At 40.6% G+C, this 22,337-nt stretch overlaps 3 protein-coding genes across 8 annotated transcripts in view; 2 read left to right on the plus strand and 1 right to left on the minus strand.

Annotated features, from left to right (window-relative positions):
* znf536 (zinc finger protein 536) overlaps positions 1 to 394 on the plus strand; it is a 227,522-nt gene extending 227,128 nt beyond the window's left edge. For all 6 annotated transcript variants that reach the window (XM_058078810.2, XM_058078805.2, XM_058078804.2 and 3 more), the window contains one exon: positions 248 to 394. In XM_058078810.2, coding sequence (XP_057934793.2) covers positions 248 to 378 — 131 coding nt within the window. In that variant the 3' untranslated portion in view covers positions 379 to 394. The remainder of the gene's footprint in view (positions 1 to 247) is intronic.
* An 8,488-nt stretch (positions 395 to 8,882) lies between these two features.
* On the plus strand, positions 8,883 to 19,221 carry LOC131132820 (aminopeptidase Ey-like). Its single transcript, XM_058078813.2, has 20 exons — positions 8,883 to 10,047; positions 11,581 to 11,723; positions 11,783 to 11,922; positions 12,869 to 12,995; positions 13,096 to 13,250; positions 13,326 to 13,439; positions 14,108 to 14,251; positions 14,314 to 14,379; positions 14,451 to 14,516; positions 15,529 to 15,701; positions 15,995 to 16,071; positions 16,248 to 16,384; positions 16,457 to 16,512; positions 16,590 to 16,737; positions 16,982 to 17,073; positions 17,149 to 17,256; positions 17,325 to 17,492; positions 18,264 to 18,404; positions 18,492 to 18,573; positions 18,651 to 19,221. The coding sequence occupies exons 1-20, from the start codon at positions 9,416 to 9,418 to the stop codon at positions 18,807 to 18,809; spliced, it is 2,928 nt and encodes a 975-aa protein (XP_057934796.2). The 5' UTR covers positions 8,883 to 9,415; the 3' UTR covers positions 18,810 to 19,221.
* A 951-nt stretch (positions 19,222 to 20,172) lies between these two features.
* mespaa (mesoderm posterior aa) lies at positions 20,173 to 20,936 on the minus strand. The gene is made up of 2 exons (XM_058077880.2): positions 20,325 to 20,936; positions 20,173 to 20,247 (listed from the first exon to the last, which is right to left on the minus strand). The coding sequence occupies exons 1-2, from the start codon at positions 20,934 to 20,936 to the stop codon at positions 20,173 to 20,175; spliced, it is 687 nt and encodes a 228-aa protein (XP_057933863.2).
* Between the last annotated feature and the right edge of the window lie 1,401 nt (positions 20,937 to 22,337).

A 22,337-nucleotide genomic window follows, 5' to 3' on the forward strand; every position in this document is an offset into this window, starting at 1 on the left:
ACCTTTAAAACAACTGTTATGTCATAGTACAGTACAATCAAGGACGTAGTAGTAGTTTAGCAATGTGTGTACTTAATAATATGTACTTTAATTGCGTACATGGAGCTGTGAGATACAAATACTTTGAAAAGTACTGTGATGGTTGAATGAGAAGCACAATGTAGTATTTATTTATGAGGAGCGTCATGAAAAACGTGTTTTTGTTGCTAACCTCGTCATCGTCTTCTTCTTCTGTGGTTGCTCGTAGTTCACCTGTGGGCGGCGGAGGAGGACCAGCTCGTGACCCATGACCCCAATCTGACCCTCGGCCCCAACCACGTGGACGAGCACGACCTTCACGAGCACGACCTTGGCCAGGCTGAAGGACACCAAGACTAACAACCTAGTGGGGGAGGTTGAATGAAGACAAAACAGAAGATTTTATTCCAAGAAACGCCACCCCGGGGGGCGCGTGAGGGGGGGCGTGGCCCCAAAATGTGGACCTAATGACTAAAAAAAAAAAAAAAAAAACACTCAAGTGAAGACTTTTTTTCTCTGTCTTTGTGAAACTACCTGTGTGACGAGCACTTCCTGTGACCGCCGTCGCTATCTTTGAGGCATTCCCCCGGCCCCCCGGGCCCCTGGCCCCCCGGCGAGAAAAATCTTTTTTTCTAACTGATGGAGTGAGTCTGGCGTATTACACCACGACAAACTTTCTATATCCTACCTGGAATGTATTCTGTAGACTAGAACACGTGGGCGCCATGAGCACACTTCCTGTTAGCGACGTGGAGCTAACACGGAGCTAACACGGAGCTAACGCCAACCGCGCCGCCAGGACTTTTTTGATCATGTTATTGATTGTGACGAAGCAGCACTACTTACCCGACAATGTACTTATACCCTCGAGCCCCCGGCTAGCATTAGCACTAGCACTAGCACTTAGCACTAGCATGCTAGCTAGCGGGGGTCTCTCTTGTCTTTGTACATAAAGAGATTTATGACGTCGAAAAACATAAACGTTCCAAAGGAGCGGAATGGGAAAAAAAAGAGTCGCTTATCAAGGCCACGTTCTTCGAAGAAGAATTTAAACTAAATAACAATTAAAAAAAAGAGGGGCGGGGGGGTTGAACGTGTTTGTAAATGACTGCCACCCGTCGTTGTTGCACAGCGTTGCCGACTACTGATGATAATGATGATGTATTTACTTTACAGTGAGAAGAAAACTACAAAAAAAAAACATAAAAAGTGGAAAAGGACATTATTGTGTATAGCATTAGCTCCATTTCTTCTAAGCTGCGTAGCTGTGCTAGACTGTAGGATGTGCGGTTGGTTTTCATTTTTCATCTTTTTAAATATATACATATATATATATGTATGTATATATGTATACATACACACACATATATGTATTTGTGTGTGTGTGTGTGTACTGCCTTCTCCATCGCGCTCCATCAAGAAAGAAAACAAAAAAAAAAGCTGACAATCGTCTCCTGTGCTGCAAAACATATAACAGATTCCATTATGCATAGAGGGACTTTATCCTTTTTTTTTTTTTTTTTTTTTAATTATTTGACTTGTTTGGGTTCTGAGAAGTATTTTGCACTGTGATAGTATTCTCTAAATGCGACTTATACAGTACGACACTAGCTAACTAACTAAACGGAAGGTGTGTGTTTGTGCGTCCCCTTGGCATTGTGAAATGTTTCTACGTCTTTTTTTTTTTTTTTCGTGTGTGAAGAAGCCAGAGAACAATTCTAAACGCGCTATGTACAGTTTAAAAAATATAATCCCCCCCCCTTCCCCCCCCCCTCAAAAAAACCGCCCCTTTTTGGTTTAGTTCCGACTTGAGTTGACGGATACTCGGACATCTCCATTTAATTCCGTGTGGATTCTGATATTATTTGGCGCCGATAAAGGGGGAACATGGAGGGATGGGAATGTAGCGGGAAGATAACTTGAAGGGAATATTTCTAGAAAGGCAGGACAGAGGGAGGGAAGTCCGAGCGGCGATGAAGGGAGCGTTCCGCATCCTCTTATTGTGTCTTGTGTTTGGCTGTATCCTCATGGCAGATGCTTTGTTTTGTAACTACTGAACTGTACTTATAATAAAAATAAAATGTATTCCAACTAAAAAAAAAAAAAAAACATTGTCACAGAGCAGCAGCTTGTGTGTCTTCTACCTTCTCTTCACTTTTCCTCTTTCATGATGTTCATTCGTTCATTCATTTTCTACCGCTTATCCTCACGAGGGTCGCCCTGGACTGGTGGCCAGCCAATCACAGGGCACATATAGACAAACAACCATTCACACTCACATTCATACCTATGGACAATTTGGAGTCGCTAATTAACCTAGCATGTTTTTGGAATGTGGGAGGAAACCGGAGTACCCGGAGAAAACCCACGCATGCACGGGGAGAACATGCAAACTCCACACAGAGATGGCCGAGGGTGGAATTGAACCCTGGTCTCTTTCATGATCAATCCCAAAAAGGAAAGTGAATGATCAGCAAAGTACGTCACTGTTTGTCTAACATGACAATCATCTAACAAAAGGTTAGCCTTTTGGTTGGGTACTTGGTTTAAGGGTTGGCTTGGTTGGGGTTAAGGGTTGGTTGGGAGTGGGAATGGGGTTTTTCTTTCGGTTCTGTATTAGGGTTTGTATTAAAGGACCTATTATACTCATTTTTGGACTCTTTGTATAGAGTTGTGGGACTCCTGAAGAGCAGCTACACACCATAACCAGCAAAGAAAGCTTTCTAGAGCTTCTAGAACAGGGGTCTCAAACTCAATTTACCTGGATGCCACTGGAGCTAGGGTCTGGGCAAGGCTGGGCCACATCAGGTTTTCCAAAAAAAAAAAAAAAAAAACGGCCCACGCAAGTTTGATATGGATGCTGTATGGTATCATGTACCCAGAAATAATTATTACGTTTGATTAATGTTCATGTTAAAGGTTAAATAACTGTTAATAGTTATCCTCCCTATCCGTGTGGAAGTGGTAAGTTTTTGGCTATTTAAGTTTAAAGGAAATAACTTGAAGGCTACCGTTTAGGTCGCTAGCTCTCTAGTTTGCGAGTTAGCATGTGTCTCAAGACCCTGCAGTTGCGCAATATGTTGTAAATAAAAAGAGTATAAATGTGACTATAGTCGTGTTTTGTCATGTCTACAGGGCTCTAATAATGCTTTGTTCATTTTAATCTGAAAAAATAATTTGTCTACCCACCAACTATATGTGGTTTCTTAAGTTTTTATTATTATTATTATATTTATTTATTACTGATTGATTGATTTTCTTTATTCTTGATTTATTTATTTATTTTTCATCTTATTTTGTGCAGAAAAATAAAAATTAAGCTATTTGAGAACAGTGGAATGTTTTATCAGAGCTTTTCTTGTAGAAAATCGGAACCAAAGCACTGAAAAAGTTTGTATATTTTTCTGTTTTTAATAAATGCGTTTTGTTTTTTTTTTTTTTTTAAAAACCTGATGCGGCCCAGCCTTGCCCAGACCCTAGCTCCAGTGGCCCCCAGGTAAACTGAGTTTGAGACCCCTGGCCTACACTTTTACTTCCTGCGCTTCCCACAGGCCGCCACAAGATGGGGAAGCAAAGCAAGCGACACATCAGACTGTGAGGAAAGATGCATAGCAGGTAGGTGCTAAAGTTGGATGATACTGCAAATTGGTATCGGTCTGATTCCAAGTAAAAACACAGCCAGTGTTGCTGATACCGATATTGATATCAAAACCAAGGAATGATTTTGTGATTGTTGCGAATAATTTTCATATGTGTGGCACATAAAAATCCATCAAAAACCTTGAAGGTCAACTTTGATATTGCTGACTTAGTTTGATAGTTCAACGTCCACAAGAATGAAAACACTCCAGCACTTCCTGTGCCTGACTTTCTGATTAACAGAAGCACGTGCGGAGTTGAAAACAGTGATAAAGTGTTGTTAAATCATTTAGAAATCACTTCTGATAATAACTATAACCTTCTGATATAGTTTGAACCCTGAATGTAGAGGCAGAGGTGAAGGTAGCAGAAGAAAAAGTACCAGGCAAAAGGAACACGGCTACAAAAACGGAAAAAAAAGCAAAGGCAATAACTAGCAAGTTTGCAGTGACTAGTTTGGCAGGAAAACCAACTAAGGAACTGGGAATAGTACCAGAACTTATGGAACCAAGCTTCATCAGATAGCTTTAAGAATTACCTGGCGTCTTCCACTGAAGCTAAGTTGCTCAAAAGTTTTTATATTGTCCGATTCCCTTTGACCGCAACGGCAGTGAGGAAATGGATGGGCGGACCCCCCTTTGAAAAGTCATACAAATTCTTGAGGTCTATGTTTTTCCGATGACCAGGATCAATATAGAGTGGACTTTGTCCTTGGCCTGCACCAAAGCTTTATCTTCAGAACAAGTACATGCAGCACCAAAGATGGTTGACTTAACAATACTTATCAATACTTATAGATGACTAAGTGTTTTGCCAGGTTCTGGAATACATGTTGGAAGTGGCTAAAATCCGCATGGTGCCATTTAGACCATCGTGTATACGTCTTCTCTGGGAACATCGTGGTCTGACCTGTAACTTACCTCTAACCCCAATGTAAAATCTGATCAAAACCCTACACTGAACTCTAACCAAAGGCCTAAGTCTGTTATGGACCCCTAAGCCTAACCCAACCTAACCCCAATGTAAAATCTGATCAAAACCCTACACTGAACTCTAACCAAAGGCCTAAGTCTGTTATGGACCCCTAAGCCTAACCCAACCTAACCCCAATGTAAAATCTGATCAAAAACCTACACTCAACTCTAACCAAAGGCCTAAGCTAGGTTATGGACCCCTAAGTCTAACCCAACCTAACCCTAATGCAAAATCTGATCAAAACCCTACACTCAACTCTAACCAAAGGCCTAAGCTAGGTTATGGACCCCTAAGTCTAACCCAACCTAACCCTAATGCAAAATCTGATCAAAACCCTACACTCAACTCTAACCAAAGGCCTAAGCTAGGTTATGGACCCCTAAGTCTAACCCAACCTAACCCTAATGCAAAATCTGATCAAAACCCTACACTCAACTCTAACCAAAGGCCTAAGCTAGGTTATGGACCCCTAAGTCTAACCCAACCTAACCCCAATGCAAAATCTGATCAAAAAACCTACACTGAACTCTAACCAAAGGCCTAAGCTAAGTTATGGACCTCTAAGTCCTACCCAACCTAACCCTAATGCAAAATCTGATCAAAAACCCTACACTCAACTCTAACCAAAGGCCTAAGCTAAGTTATGGACCCCTAAGCCTAACCCAACCTAACCCCAATGTAAAATCTGATCAAAAAACCTACACTCAACTCTAACCAAAGGCCTAAGCCTGTTATGGACCCCTAAGCCTAAGCCTAACCCAACCTAACCCCAAGAATCTGAACCAAAAAGGTAAGCCCAACCCCATTACCAACCCTAAACCCCACCAAAACCCTAATACTAACCCCAACCACAACACAAACCAAACCACCAACTGGGGACCTGCACACAATTCTGGGGACTAGGAAAGACCAAATCACATCAGGCCTGACGCTGTAGTCACCGCATCCCTTGACTTTTTAGTCGCTTTTCCAATTTAGGCTCATTTAGACAAAAGTTATTCCACTAAAAATGGGAGGTTCACACACGTAATTGGATCATTTTCCATTGCCGTGGAATTTGAGCTGCAGGAGGTATGTGGCCACGACTAAAATAAAATGCAAATGCAAGCACCGATGCTGTGTCGTGTTCTAAAACAGCTGATTCAAAAAAGCTCTACGCCTTAGCGGCTTTGGCTCGGCCGTCCCGGGCCCTGGAGCTCACTATCCAGAGGATCCCAGCCAACACTAAATGGGTGAGGAAAAACAAAGCCCGAGTGCTGATGTGGTTCTCTGGGGAGTCCGCATGAGAGTGTCAGAAATAACTCTCTTTACTATTACTATAATCATCAGAATGCCTCAATGGGGGTGATGAAAAAACCGTAGCAGACATCTGCAATCATCTGACACGCCACACTGTTTGCATGTCTTGCATTTGAAAGGTCCTTTATCATGTGGGTGGCTTTTTAATATCCTGCTGGCAGTAATAGGTGTCCCTAGCGACCCCAAACATGGCGAAAAATCTATCATCTTCCTGCTTGCTTTTGAAGTTACGGCTTACTTGCTTTTGTTCTTAATAAATAGGATGACGCTATTCATCTGTTGCACAATTACGTGACTTCTCTGTTTTGTTTTTTTTTAGAAATGTGTGTGTCACTTCACTGGAATGTGTGTGTGTGCACCAAGTTAGATATGTTCCGGTCAGCCTGAAAGCACCTCAGAAAATATAAACCAGGGGTCTCAAACACGCAGCCCGTGGGCCAAATTTGGCCCGCAGGACACTAGTTTGAGGCCCCCGCCTTGATATGAAAGTTTAATGTTAGTGCGGCCCGCGCAATTTTGATATGGATACTGTATGGTATCATGTACCCAGAAAAAATTATTACGTTTGATTCATGTTCATGTTAAAGGTTAAATAACTGTTAATAGTTATCCTCCCTATCCGTGTGGAAGTGGTAAGTTTTTGGCTATTTAAGTTTAAAGGAAATAACTTGAAGGCTACCGTTTAGGTCGCTAGCTCTCTAGTTTGCGAGTTAGCATGTGTCTCAAGACCCTGCAGTTGCGCAATATGTTGTAAATAAAAAAAGTATAAATGTGACTATAGTCGTGTTTTGTCATGTCTACAGGGCTCTAATAATGCTTTGTTCATTTTAATCTGAAAAAAATAATTTGTCTACCCGCCAACTATATGTGGTTTCTTAAGTTTTTATTATTTGCCGTTTTATTATTATTATTATATTTATTTATTTATTACTGATTGATTGATTTTCTTTATTCTTGATTTGTTTATTTATTTTTCATTTTATTTTGTGCAGAAAAATAAAAATTAAGATATTTGAGAACAGTGGAATGTTTTATCAGAGCTTTTCTTGTAGAAAATCGGAACCAAAGCACTGAAAAAGTTTGTATATTTTTCTGTTTTTAATAAATGCGTTTTTTTATTTTTTTTGGAAAACCTGATGCGGCCCAGCCTTGCCCAGACCCTAGCTCCAGTGGCCCCCAGGTAAATTGAGTTTGAGACCCCTGATATAAACCCACCGATGTACCTACGCACACTGATTATACTGTATACCGTATACTGTATTAAAAATGTCCATTTTAAAAATCCTTTCATGAAGATAATGCTATTTTTTATTCATGTGTTTGTGGTACATGAGCTAAAATATTAGAAACAGCTGTCAGTGTCATTTTGTGCAGTTATGCACCACCGTCATAACCATCATATTTTTTAATGTCTGTCTTACAATGTCACTAAAAATCTTAGCTTTCAAAAAGGCACATTTTGTATAGAAATCTTGTATTGGATGTGGTTAGCTTGTGCAAATGTCCCTAATAAAGTTTAATGATTAATTTAATTATTAGTTTAATGATCAGACCTTGCCCAAACACGTGCTTCTACTTGGATATGCTAGCTAGAGCTAGCTAAAAGGCTAACACTAGCTACAAGGCTAACGCTAGCTAAAAGGCTAACACTAGCTACAAGGCAAACACTACCTAAAAGTTTAATGCTAGCTAAAACGTGAATGCTAGTGTAAATAGTTTGATTTGGCGAAAGTTGATTGGTCATGCCTGAGGAGCGGGACACTGATGACGTCACGAGAATGCGACTACCGTTGTTAAGTTGTTAGGGGTTTGAATGCTGGCACCTGTTGTGTTGAATCAACGGAGCTCACACGTCCTCTCCAAAGAGTACAAGTTTGTGAGTTTTTGTGCTGAAAAGAGTGATTCTAAACGCCCTACACCTCGTGCATGATACACTCGCTAAAAGGCTAACGCTAACTAAAAGGCTTACGCTAGCGAAAAGGCTAACGCTAGCTAAAAGGCTAACGCTAGCTAAAATACAAGGAGTGATGTGTGATTGAATATGACTGTAAGTACATTTTATGCTTGATTATCACACATTTGTAACTTATTATGAACTCAGTATCAATGAAATGTGTTATTTTTGTGTATTTGCATATTTTTGGAATGGAAGATACTGTTTTGAACAAAAATCTGTACATTTGCGGGGTCCTGAATGCTGAATCAAAAATGTATTTGATTCTATTTGCATTTCATAACACCATTTGAAAGGATACTATAAATGGCTGACAAATTCAAGGTATCAACAGTAAGTTTTCTACACAAGTCATATTTATTATAGTATTATTTTTTGGCTTCAATTCCACTCCAATTTTCTGGGTGGATGGGTGATGTCATTGCACCGTGGGTGCTATCAGAAGGCACCCAAAGGTTTTTTCCGCACCTTATTTTGAAATAAGCAAACCAAAAGCGCATCACAAGCCCTCCACGTTCACTTGACTCATTGCTTTCCAGTGGCGTCTTTTAGCCACAAGGATCGGTGGTCACCCAGTCAAGGTTTAGAGGAAACATGATGTGCGGCATCCACGTCATTCACATTCACTCGTTTAAAAAAAAAAAAAAGATTAGTCTCATTTCATCCCTGTGGGCGAATGATGTCACTCACAGCATTAGTGAATTGAAGACTATAAAGTGCAACATTGTAAAAAAAATGAAAAAAAAAAGCATTTGCTTCATCTAAGGCTGCTTGTACTTATGTTAGCTCGCTTTCCTTGTTTGAAAACAGCATCGATCCAGCAAACAAGCTATGTAAATGCTAGAGCCGTGTAGAATCGCTAAATAATTAAAAAAACATATTTGATTGGTTTTGGACTGATTTTATTCCTCCTGACTTTATAGTAGCTGAAATGATTTTAACAAACATTTATTCCATGAAATTTTCGGCACAAACTGATGAGAGAAAAAAAAAATCAAAATTCAAACGTAAAAAAAAACAACCATAAATTCATTGTCTTTGGAAATAAAGTTAAACAACCAGTCAAAAGTTTGGAGACACGGGCCCACGCTGTTGGAGAGCAAGGTGTGTCTAAACCTTCGGCTTGCGTCCACGGAGGTGTCAAGAAGACGTGCAGTGGGTTCCTCACGGTCTAAATGTGTTTTCACATCAACCACTGGAACATCTCCGCTCGCCACTGCAGGCCACAAAAGTGTCAGGCTTTGCACAAGCGAGGCTAAATAGGAGTTAGGCCGGCCCATATTTAGACCCGGTGCGACTTCACTTGACACAGCACTTCTACTCCCACCCGACATACTTTGGGAGGAAGAGCTTCCACGCGTGATGACACAGAGGTAGCTCCTCGCCACGCCGGTCCGGCAGTAAGGTCAAAGTTTACACCCTCTTATCTGGAAGGCTTCTACACACCCAGGAGATGATCCATTAACTTCGGGCTGCGTCTGTGACGGGTATAAAAAGGCGTCGCTCTGAGGTTTCTTCTCAGATGCAAGCATGAGAAAAGGAGTCTACCTCAGCAAAGGAACGGCGGTTACCTTGGTGGCGGTGGGCGTAGCGGCCGCCACTACCATCATCGCCTTGGCTGTGGTCTACGCTGAGGAGAGGTCAAAGAACGAAGCGGCGTCAGTATCCTCCACAGCTCAGCCCTCTACGACCACCATCACCCCCACCCCTTCCTCCAACATCAGCACCACCACACCTCCTGGCCCGCAGCAGCCCTGGCACCGCTACCGGCTGCCCACCTCCGTCGTCCCCATCTCCTACGACGTCACCCTGTGGCCTCGCCTGGAGCCCCGATCCGACGGCCTCTTCTTCTTCACCGGGAGCTCCACGGTGGTCTTCACCTGCGTCAACAACACGGACCTCATCCTCATCCACTCTCATAAGCTCAACCTGAGCAGCTTTGACGGAGACCACCTGGCCCTGCTGCAGGGTCTCCACGGAGCAGAGGCGCCTGCGCTGAGGAAGACCTGGTTGGAGGTCCCCGCGCAGTACCTGGTCATCCAACTGAGCGGGGAGCTGCAAGCCGGCAGCACGTACAGCCTCTTCACCGGCTTTGAGGGAGAGCTGGCGGACGACCTGGGGGGCTTCTACAGGAGCGAGTACATGGAGGACGGAGTGAAAAAGTACGTTTTGGTCTTCTTCCCTCGTCTCAAATGTGATTGATTTGATGAGGATGATTATGGCTCCGCTTTGGGAGCCAAACCCAAGTCTCTCATTGGTCTCAAAGTGGGGAGGTAAGATGGAGAACCTGATATCACACGCTGCTGCTGCCCCGACCAGCTATGCCTTTTATTCTAGTAGCACCTAAAAACAGCTTCACCCAGGAATATAGGCTGCTTTTGATCATGAAACAATAGCACCTACAAGCTGATCGGGTTTAAAAACAGCTTCATCCACAACTATAGTTTTTGATCATTAAAAATAGCACGTAAAAACAACCTCATCTAACATTGTAGATTGTTTTTAATCATAAAAAATAGCATGTAAAAACAGCCTCATCAAACACAGTAGATTCTTTTTGATCATTAAAAATAGCATTAAAAAAGAGCCTCATACAAAACTATAGTTTGATTATTAAAAATGGCACATAAAAACAACCTCATCCAACATTGTAGATTGTTTTTAATCATTAAAAATAGCATGTAAAAACAGCCTCATCAAACACAGTAGATTCTTTTTGATCATTAAAAATAGCATTTAAAAAGAGCCTCATACAAAATTATAGTTTTTGATCATTAAAAATAGCACGTAAAAACCTCATCCAACATTGTAGAATGTTTTTAATCATTAAAAATAGCATGTAAAAACAGCCTCATCAAACACAGTAGATTCTTTTTTATCATTAAAAATAGCATTTAAAGAGAGCCTCATACAAAATTATAGTTTTTGATCATTAAAAATGGCACGTAAAAACCTCATCCAACATTGTAGAATGTTTTTAATCATTAAAAATAGCATGTAAAAACAGCCTCATCAAACACAGTAGATTCTTTTTGACCATTAAAAATAGCATGTAAAAACAACCTTATGAAACACAGTAGATTGTTTTTGATCATTAAAAATAGCACTTAAAAAGAGCCTCATCCAACACTATACATTTTTTGATAATTAAAAATAGCTCTTATAAAGAGCCTCATCCAACACTAGATAGTTTTGATCATTAAAAATAGCATGTAAAACAGCCTCATGAAAACATTAGATTGTTTTTGATCATTAAAAATAGCACTTAAAAAGAGCCTCATCCAACACTATAGATTTTTTTGATCATTAAAAATAGCATGTAAAAACAACCTTATGAAACACAGTAGATTGTTTTTGATCATTAAAAATAGCACTTAAAAAGAGCCTCATCCAACACTATACATTTTTTGATAATTAAAAATAGCACTTATGAAGAGCCTCATCCAACACTAGATATTTTTGATCATTAAAAATAGCATGTAAAACAGCCTCATGAAAACATTAGATTGTTTTTGATAATTAAAAATAGCACCTAAAAAGGGCCTCTACCAACACTATAGATATTTTTGATCATGAAAAATAGCACTTAAAAAGAGCCAGCTTCAGCCAACACTGTAGATTTTGGTCAAATGTTATATCAGTCAAAGATTGTTTACGATGTTTATTTGACCTTCCAACCCGCGTGCCACCATCAGGGTCTTGGCCACCACGCAGATGCAGCCCACAGATGCCAGGAAAGCTTTCCCGTGCTTCGATGAGCCCGCCATGAAGGCCGTCTTCACGTTGACACTCTTACACCCCCGAGGGACCGTGGCGCTTTCCAACGCCGTCAACAACGGTGAGTCAGTCCTTTTCCGTTCCACGGCTGAGCATCATCAAGCGTTTTTGTCCCAGCAGAGCCCATCAACGTCAACATCGATGGCGTGCCTTTACTCCAGACCAACTTTCAACCCACAGAGAGAATGTCCACCTACTTGCTGGCCATCGTCGTGTGCGACTTTGGACACATCGCCGCCGACCCGGGAGCGGACGTTCTGGTAAAACATCTCCTCACTGGCCATGTGATTGATCTGCTTTCACAACATAAGCATGATTTTGTCCCAAAAAGGATCTTTTACTAGCATTTTTTGCAGTAGATCCTTAAAAACAGCAGAGTATTCCTGTTAAACAGACATATAGAGGATCTTTGATTTGTGACTCCAGCGCCACCTGTGGTGCCCTCGGTAGAATTCTATATGGATTTTATTTAGACTTGGTGTCCTACATATCTTGGCACATTTGCCATGAATGCGTCCCCTTGCTTGGCCTTCACCCCCCGCCAAAAAGATCTTCTGTTAATACGTGAGAGGTTCCACTGTGTTTATTTTGGAGTATGGCTCGGATTAGCTTTGATCCGCGGTGAAAGTGACTCATTACCCCTGATCCTGATCAGCGTAGGACGACCCAGCCTGAGGTTAGCACTGTGATGTCATCGTGGAGGGTGTGGAGCATCCCTCCACTTAGGGGGTGACGGAGTTATACCCTCTCCTGTATCATGAGAGGAGCTTCGACCCGTGTTTTTGCAGTAGAATTTAAAAAATACCACAATGTGGTCCTGTCCTATATAGAGGATCTGTAACTCGTGTTTTCAGAGGAGATTCAAAAACTTCTGTCGTATTGAGGATCTTTGACTCATGTTTCTTCAGTCGGTCCTTACAAACAGTCAAGCACTTCTTTAAATATCACTATACGGTCCTGTCATACATAGAGGATCTTTGACTAGTGTTTTTTTTCTGTAGGTATAACACTAGTCAAAGATCTTCTATACTACAGAGGATCTATGGCAGTACTTCATCTAAATACCACCATGTGGTCCTGTCATATAGAGGATCTTTGACTAGCATTGTTGCAGTTTGTCCTTAAAAACCAGAAACCAGGTATAGATGATTTTGGCTCCCTCTGGTGGACGCCGGTGTTGTTGTATGAGCTGTTGGGTGTTTGCAGATCAGGATCTGGGCTCGCAAGCAGGCCATCGAGGAGGGCCAAGGGGACTACGCTCTGGCCAAGACCGGACCGATCCTGGCATTCTTTGAGGACTACTATAACTCCTCCTACCCCCTGAAGAAGTCTGGTAAGGATCTCACTGCAAAAGTTTTGGGACACATGCTTTGATCAATGAATGAAGACACAAAGGCCACATGTCGCAATACTTGTGGTGTCTTTCCTTGTAGACCAGATCGCTCTACCAGACTTCAGCGCCGGCGCCATGGAGAACTGGGGTCTGATCACCTACAGCGAGAGCGCCCTCCTGTACAACCCCAACGTGTCATCCAATGGGGACAAGGAGTGGGTGGCCACCGTCATCTCTCATGAGCTGGCTCACATGGTAAAGGAAGCAAACCTTCTGCAGGAATTGGTCATCTCCATCTAAAAAAAACATGTCCCCTGTCTTGGCATGCAGTGGTTTGGGAACCTGGTGACCACACGCTGGTGGAATGACTTGTGGCTCAATGAAGGATTTGCCACCTACGTGTCCTACCTAGGAGCCCACTATGCTGAACCCTCATGGAATATGGTGAGTTAGTACACCCCCACCTGTGTGTCCTACCTACCTAGGAGCCCATTATGCTGAACCCTCATGGAATATGGTCATTTCTTCTTCTTTTTTGTTACTTTTCACTCACTGACACTGAAAGTGAAAGGAGAGCAAACACGAACACCATCATGACAATTTTATTTTAGCTCTCCCCAAAAACCTTGCATCATTTTAGTTTTAGTTCATGGAATTCTTTCTTTGTATGATTTTTATTTTTAGCTTTACAGTCCTTTGATAGCACAATAGAATTGGATTTATGTTTTATTAAAAAAAGTTCCTCTTAATAAAGCTCTACCAGTAAATAAAATTAATCTTTTTTTTGTTTTTGCTTTTTAAATTATAATTTCTATATTAGTTATTATTAATTATTATGAATTATTAATTATACAATTAACTATTGATTTCTGTATTAACGCACATTGTCTTTTAATTTTTAAATACAGTAGCTTTTCATTTAATGCATGTAATTAATTTTTTTATTTATTTTATTTATTTGATTTATTTATTTGATTTATTTATTTGATTTATTTATTTATTTTTTAATGAAAAATAAAATGGAATGTGCTAAAATGAATGTGGGACAAATAAAAGCCCAACCATTGCGTACGTCAAATGAAACAGCCGACATTTACCTTTTTTCCCCCCAGAAAGACTTGATCGTCCTGAACGAGATCATCAGCGTGATGAACGTGGACGCGTTGGCCTCGTCCCACCCCCTGTCATCCAAGGAGGAGGACATCCAGACGCCGGCGCAGATCAACCAGCTCTTTGACTCCATCACATACAGCAAGGTGCGTGAAAAGACGCATTGGTGATGAAACGCTTTTCAAACGCTTTTTGTTCCGCCCAGTAGGGAGCCGCCGTGCTCAGGATGCTGTCTGAGTTCATCACAGAGGACGTCTTTTCCAAAGGACTCCATGTCAGTATCCCTTCGGGACGTGTCCAAAAGCGTCAGTGCCCTTTCATCCATATGATTGATCTTGTCTGCAGACATACCTGGAGGAGTTCAAGTACGACAACACAGTCTACACAGACCTCTGGAAGCACCTGCAAATGGTAAGAAGACCACCTGCGTCATTAGACATCTTCATTGACAAATACACATGACTAACTATGAAGCCGAAGTAGCTTTTTAACAACAATTTTGCCCTGTATTTAAAGCTGCCCTTTTGCTAACAATTTTAATAGCTAGGATGCTAACAACTAGCATGCTACCACCCTGTGTAGATATATGTTCATATCACGGGAACAACCTTTGTTTCAGTAGGTGGTTGTTGAAGTACAAACCGCAATGTGACATAAAATGCTAAAGCTAGCACCTAGCAAGATAGTGCTAAGTACCAAAAGTGCCAAATCACTGTCATGATTTTGCATTATTCCATGTAAATGCATGCAATTAAATATAAAGATGTTGGCAAAAACACTAACAGCCTAGCAGTTAGCATGCTAGCACCTGAGAACATAGCAAGTACCGAATGTGCCACGGCATTTTTATACTGTACCCACATCATGGCATGTATCAATTAGAATTTTGACATGAGTAAAATAGCTGAAATGCTATCATGCTAACAGGTAGCATGCTACCACAAAGCAAGGTATCACTAATTAGCAAAGGTGCCAAGGTAGTTCCATAGTTCCGACATCATGCCACTGTATATGCATTTTGACATCATTACATTGACTGAAATGCTAACACGTTAATGTCAGCATGCTAACACCTAGCAAGATAGCACACTGTACAGAAAGTGACAAAGCAGTTCTGTAGTGTTCCAACATATTATGTATTTGGATGCTATAACACATGCTAACATACCAGTTAGCATGCTGTCACCTAGCAAGATATCACTAAGTAGTATATACATTTTGACATCATTAAAATTGCACAAAGGCTAACATGTTAAAGGTTAGCATGCTAGCACCTAGCAAGGTAGCACTAAGAAGTAACAGGGAAGAGAATGTAGAGAACTAGTGCATGATGAAGGCAGTGTACGTAATGAAAGCGGCCATGATAATAATAATAATAATAATCATAACAATAATAATATTTGCTTTGTGGTGGCGTCACCAGGCGGTGGATGAAGCCGGCCTGACTCTTCCTCACTCGGTGGAGACCATCATGAATCGCTGGATCCTCCAGATGGGCTTTCCTGTGGTCACCATCGACACCCAGACTGGGAGAATCTCCCAGAAACACTTCTTGCTGGACCCCGACTCCGTGGTGGACGCCCCCTCACAGTTCAAGTACCTGCAACAATTACCATTCTGACTTTCCATTGCCATGTTTATTATTCATGATATTATTATAATATATATAATATTCCAACTTTGTGCCGATTATTAGTTTATTGTCATAAAAATGTAACTGTTAGAATGACGGCTGGTTTTGCTGTTTTTGCTTTTTAAAAATAAATCCTACCTTCTTTTTGTCAATTTTCTTGTCATAACATTATGAGGTTATAATATTTTGCCCATCTTGCACATGGCTCGTAGGTGTTAATATTTGTCATAAAGTGATGATGTGTGTGTGTTTGCAGTTACGAGTGGTTTGTTCCTGTCACGTGGATAAAGACTGATGGCGTTCCTCAGCAGCACTGGCTTCTTAGTAAAGAAGGTAGGAAAATTGTTATGATAACCATAGAACTGCAAATGAAAGGTCTCCTGTTGTTATTTGTCAAGGGGTACCACAAGGAGCGTTTTAAAAATGCTTTTAGTCTGACCCTGGGATGGAATTTATATGAATATGCTAATTAGGAGCTAATGGGTGTGTGGTTTGTGCATTTACGGCAGAAACAAACCCGGACGTGGTTCTTCTGGGTCCTGATGAGTGGCTGATGGCCAATATAAACATGACGGGCTTCTACAGGGTCAACTACGACCTGCAGAACTGGGAGCGTCTCCTGGCCAAGCTGGACTCGCAGCATCAGGTAGGACTTTCTGACCAGCTGGTGCCGGACCGTAGACGTCACGTTTCAGCTCCCTCTCCAATCTCCTGGCAGGATATCCCGGTCATCAACCGAGCTCAGATCATTGGCGACGCTTTCAACTTGGCCAGGTCCGTCACCATCTTCCTCCAACTTGTCACATGATCACGCGCTTCATGTGGGCTGCTTTTCTCCTCGTTTGTTTTAGAGCAAAGATGGTGAACCTAACTCTGGCTCTGAGCACCACCAAGTTCCTGCAGAAGGAAGTGGAGTACCTGCCATGGCAGACGGCCAGTAGCAACCTGGACTACTTCTACCTCATGTTTGATCGCAGCGAGGTCTACGGGCCCATGCAGGTTCGCCAAACAACCACAACGACAGGCGACTTGCTTCTTAAATTCATAGCTTTTCCTATGGAGTTCTTAATGGCAAAACATTTTTTTTAATTATTATTTATTATTTTATTATATGATATATTATTATTTTGTTGAAAACATTGAATTAAATATTATTTTTGAAATTATTATTTTATTATATTATTTATTAATATTTTAATTGACATCAGATGTGTAAGTGGTTAAAAAGGTGTTCGTCCTGCAGGCGTACATGAAGAAGCAAATCACTCCTTTGTTCGAGTACTTCCGAGAGGTGACGGCCAACTGGACCCAGGTTCCCGACAAGCACACGGACCAGTAAGCGAGACTAATCAAGTGTCCCGTCACCATCATGGCGCATCATGGTGCATGTCCTTGTGTGTCCTTGTGGAGGTACAACCAGGTGATTGCCATCTCCACGGCCTGCAGCAGCGGAGTGGAAGCCTGTCGGGAGCTGGTCGCCGGCTGGTTCAGGGACTGGATGAGAAACGGCACCAACGTGTACGTAAACTACTCGCCTGCTACGTCTCGGGAAGAGTGCTCAGACGGCGTTTTTCCTTCCGCCGCAGGATCAGTCCCAACCTGAGGTCCACGGCGTACTGCAGCGCCGTGGCGGCGGGCGGCGCGGAGGAGTGGGACTTTGCCTGGGCCATGTTCAAGAACGCCACCGTCGCCTCAGAGGCCAACAAGCTCCTAAGTGCGCTGGCCTGCACCAGACAACCCTGGCTGCTCAATAGGTCAGTCCCGTCTTTCACCTCCCCACTAGGGGGCCGTGTTGCTCCTTTCTGCTCATTCAGCTCATTTTTTATTTTAAGATGTGTAGCAAAGCCTGGTTTCTATTTTTTTCACAAAGTTGATGAAAATGATACGTTTATTTAGGACAAAAATATGCACAAAATGTAGAATAACTTATGAAATGTTAAAAAAAATAGTATACACATCGTAAAAATTAAATTAAATTTAATTTGAAAATTATTTATTAGAAAATGTTTACATTTAAATGTTTTGTAAATGTCATATAAAATGATTATGATATTCATGATATTAATTATTAATAATTAAATTGCATCCATGGTAAAATAAAATTATAAATAAATTATAATATTAGTTCAATATTCTTTCATAGTAATGATGATTAATAATAATAATTAAAGAACCTAAATGATTCCCTTTTCAATTGAATTCAATATGAATATGATTGAATGTTAATAATGTTAATAATGTTAATGTTAATAATGTTAATAATAATTTTAATAATTTTAATAATTTTAATAATTTTAATAATTTTAATAATTTTAATAATTTTAATAATTTTAATAATTTTAATAATTTTAATAATTTTAATAATTTTAATAATTTTAATAATTTTAATAATTTTAATAATTTTAATAATTTTAATAATTTTAATAAGTTTAATAATTTTAATAATTTTAATAATTTTAATTATCAGCAGCACTTTTGTTGACTTTCTTTCCCGTCCATCCTCCCTGGTCCCGGGTCTGCTTTAGGTATCTGGACTACAGTCTGGACACAGAGAAGATCCGGAAGCAGGACGCCACCAACGTCATCACCTCCATTGCCGGGAACGCCATCGGACAGCCGCTGGCCTGGGACTTTGTCAGAAGCAAGTGGGACTACTTGTACAATGAGTGAGTGTGCACCTTTTATCAGCTTTCTCATGCACTCCGAATCATGATTTAGCTTTTTATGTTCTTAATGTTCTTAATGTTGCACAGTTACGGTGGTGGATCTTTCTCCTTCGGCGGCCTCATTCACGGCGTCACCCAACGCTTCTCCACCCAGTTTGAGTACGAGCAGGTACGAACGGTGACATGAAAGGTTGGCGGCAGCACTCGCACGGTCCCGCATTGAAACCTCGCTCCCGATCCTTGCAGCTGCTGGACTTCAAAGAGGAGAATGCGGGGCAGTTGGGCTCGGCTGCCGCCGCCGTGGAGCAGGCGCTGGAGAGGACCAGGACCAACATGAAGTGGGTGGCACACAACAGGAAGGACGTACTGGAATGGTTCACTCGTGAAACCTCAGACTCAGCCTGATGTCCCGCTTAGCTGGCACCCCCCCCCGCCTCATACGTGGAGTTAAGTACATGTAGATATTTTTTATTGTGACACATTTGATAAGATAAGATATGCCTTTATTCGTCCCTGGGGACATTTTTTAATAAACCTACGCTAATGTCACTCGTCACTCACGCTACATAACACCATGAATACCATCCATCCATTTCATATTATTATTATATCAAAAAACTTTTATCAATACAATTATATACAGTATGTATAGGAAGAACTATAATAATATATCAATAAATAATAAGTCTATTGTAATGGATAAATTGGAATAAATCAGTAAATAACTAATAATATTATATTATATATTATAATAATAATAATTTTAATGTCATAGGAATATTGAGCAACAAAAAATATATACGTATCTTTTATTACAGCTTTCATTTTTTTTAGTTAATTTGTACCCGTTCTTCTAATTATTCATTCTTCTAAGTATTTTTGGCACGTTTCTCTCATCATGTATTTATTTATTTTGTTTTATATATTTTTCTATACATATTTAAAAAATTAATAAAATTGTATACCTTTTTAGTAATTTTTTTGTATATATATATACGTATATATTTATATATATATATATATATATATATATATATATATATATATATTATATATATACTTTAGTATATATACATAGTAACTTTTTAGTATATTTTATATATTTTTTAAATTAACTTTTTGGATTATTTCTATTTTTGATTAATATATCCTATTTTTATTATTTATTTATTTTATATATTATTTTTTATTTATTTATATTTCATGATCGTGTATAATTTTTTCTTATTGTCTATAATTATATTATATTATATTATATATATATATATATATATATATATATTTTTTTTTTTTTTACTAAATATATGACATTGTTTCCCTTTCTAGTAATGTTTATGTAGTACTATGTAGTGGTAGAGAGTATTCCTGTGTTGCTATGATATGCTGCTATGTTATTGTAGCCGGTGTCGCGTTAGCGGCGTTAGGAAAAGCCAGGTGAGAGGATTTCGTGGATTCTACCCCGCGTCGTGTTTGCTTTCCCCAGGCCAGCTGCGTGTCGGCCACGCTTGGCCAGGAAGCGGCCCCCAGCGGGGGATCTTTCCTAAAGCACTTTAGCACGGCGGTGCCGCCGGGAGACGTTTATGTTAGGAAATCTAAGCCAAGACCAGAAAGCGTGTTAGCAGTGACTGTTTATTGACAATACCAATAAATACTACATAGTTATTATACTATTTACATCAAGAAGTCATAATTTGTTGCCAAGAACAAAAGCAAGAGTTCATTGTTACAATGAAAGAATGAAAGTAGTGCCGTGCGGTGACGACGACGCTCAGCAGCGGCCACAGAAGGTTCGATGCTGTGGCAGCGGCGACCCCGACTGCTCGCCGTTGAAGCCAACGTCCGCCTATGAAAAGAAGTACTGCTTAGAAAAGATGCCCAAAGTCAGGAGAAGCAGACGTGAGAAGATGGAGGTGAACTAACCTGATATGGAGGCTCCACGGAGAACACGTGGTCATGCGACCTGAAGCCCCCGTCCTGCTGACCCAAGAACTGGCTGAGGGTCTGGGGTGCCTCAGTGCAACCTGAGGACCTCCTCTGTTCCAGAACCTCCTCGCTGAGGCCCAGCTGAGCGGACAGGAAGGAGATGTAGCGGATGGTTAGGCGCAGGGTCTCGATCTTGGTCAGGATCTGACCCGCTGGGGCCACCGCGGGTGGCAGATAGGACCTCAGATGGTGAAGAGCCTTGGTCAGATCCCTCATCCTCAGCTTCTCCCTCTCGCTGGCCGTTTGACGCTTCTTTCCTGGATACCTGGATCTGGATTTCTTAGCAGGGGGGGACTTTGGAAGAACAGGAGTGGGCGGAGGACCGCTGAAGAAGAAAGAGTCCAAAGCGTCCGCCAGGTTGGTCTGGAGGGAACCAGGCGAGAAGGAGAAAGAGTCCTCAGAGGAGGTTGGGGACAGGCTGCTCCCGGCGCTGAAGTAGCCGGGATCCGAGGCTGCGTCATGGGCCGCCGCGTCGCAGGTCTTGTCCAGGAGTTCTTCAAAGAGGAAGTTCTCCTGAAGCTGGAACGGCAAGGAGAAAGAAAGCTCCATGGCTGACGTTGAGTCTCAGTGCTGCTGCAGAGGAAGGACAGGGAGAAGGAGTGCGGAAGGAGCTCCAAGGCCGCTCCATATATGGGGAGGGAGGTGCGAAACGGCACCTTCTGCACCCTCACAGGCTATGGGAGATGGCCTCACACCTCGGCCGGGGGTTCCCATGGGAAAGATTCCAGCTCTGGGCCAAGGTGCGACCCCGGGGGGGGGGCATCGTAAAGAACCTCCTTGGACTTGGGAGCACTGATGGTGAGATCCACCTAGTTCCATATCTCCATCATGCTTCCAAACATCATCTCTGACGGTGCTCGGGATTTGCTCACTCAGGAAGACTTGAACTGAATGACTTTGTTCCCGTCCGGGCGGCATGACGACGTGTGCCCAGGCAGCTGGGGGGGTGGGACGACTTGGCACCTTCTCCTGTTTGGACGACTTCAGCCAACACGGGAGCTTCTAAACCTGCATGGATGCTCCTTCATGCTAACCCTTTGTGCTTTTTGGGCGCTCTTGGATTCAACCACTCTTTCTTATTCTTTCATTTCTTACACACGACACATTTTATTTTTATTTTTAGCATAGATGCAATTTAATTATGAATAATTAATATCATTACATAATTGTTTTATAACAGAAACATTTAAATTTAAACATTTTCTAAAAGAAATATTACATTAAATTAAGCTAAGCTAAGCTAAATTTAAATTGTATTTTATTTTATTTTATTTTATTTTATTTTATTTTATTTTATTTTATTTTATTTTGTGTACACTATTTTCATTTCATAAGTTATTCTACATTTTGTGCATATTTTTGTCCGATGCAGAACGTAGCCAGTGGTTATTATTATTTATCATTACTATGAAATAATTGCAACTTGATTATTATTATAATTTGAATTTTATTTTTAGCATGGATGCGATTTAATTATTAAGTAATATCATTACATAATTATTTTATAACACACATTTAAATTTAAACATTTTCTAAAAATATTATTATTTATTAAATTAAACTAAGCTAAACTAAACCAAATTAAATTAAACTATTTTTTTAAACATTTCATCAATTATTCTACATTTTGTGCATATTTTTGTCCGATGCCGATGTTATTATTTATCATTACTATGAAATAATTGCAACTTAATTATTATTATAATTTGAATTTTATTTTTAGCATGGATGTGATTTAATTATTAATAAGTAATATCATTACATAATTATTTTATCATGAAATCATTTAAATTTTAACATTTTCTTATAAAATATTTTTTAATGAAATTAAAATTTACTATGTGTACACTATATATTTTTAACATTTCATAAGTTATTGTACATTTTGTGCATATTTTTGACCGATACTGAACATAGCCGTTGGGGTCGATGTCCTTCCAAGACTGCGGC

Source organism: Doryrhamphus excisus, linkage group LG1, assembly GCF_037039965.1.
Source record: "Doryrhamphus excisus strain RoL-2023G ecotype Guam linkage group LG1, RoL_Dexc_Guam_v1.1, whole genome shotgun sequence".
Taxonomy (NCBI): domain Eukaryota; kingdom Metazoa; phylum Chordata; class Actinopteri; order Syngnathiformes; family Syngnathidae; genus Doryrhamphus; species Doryrhamphus excisus.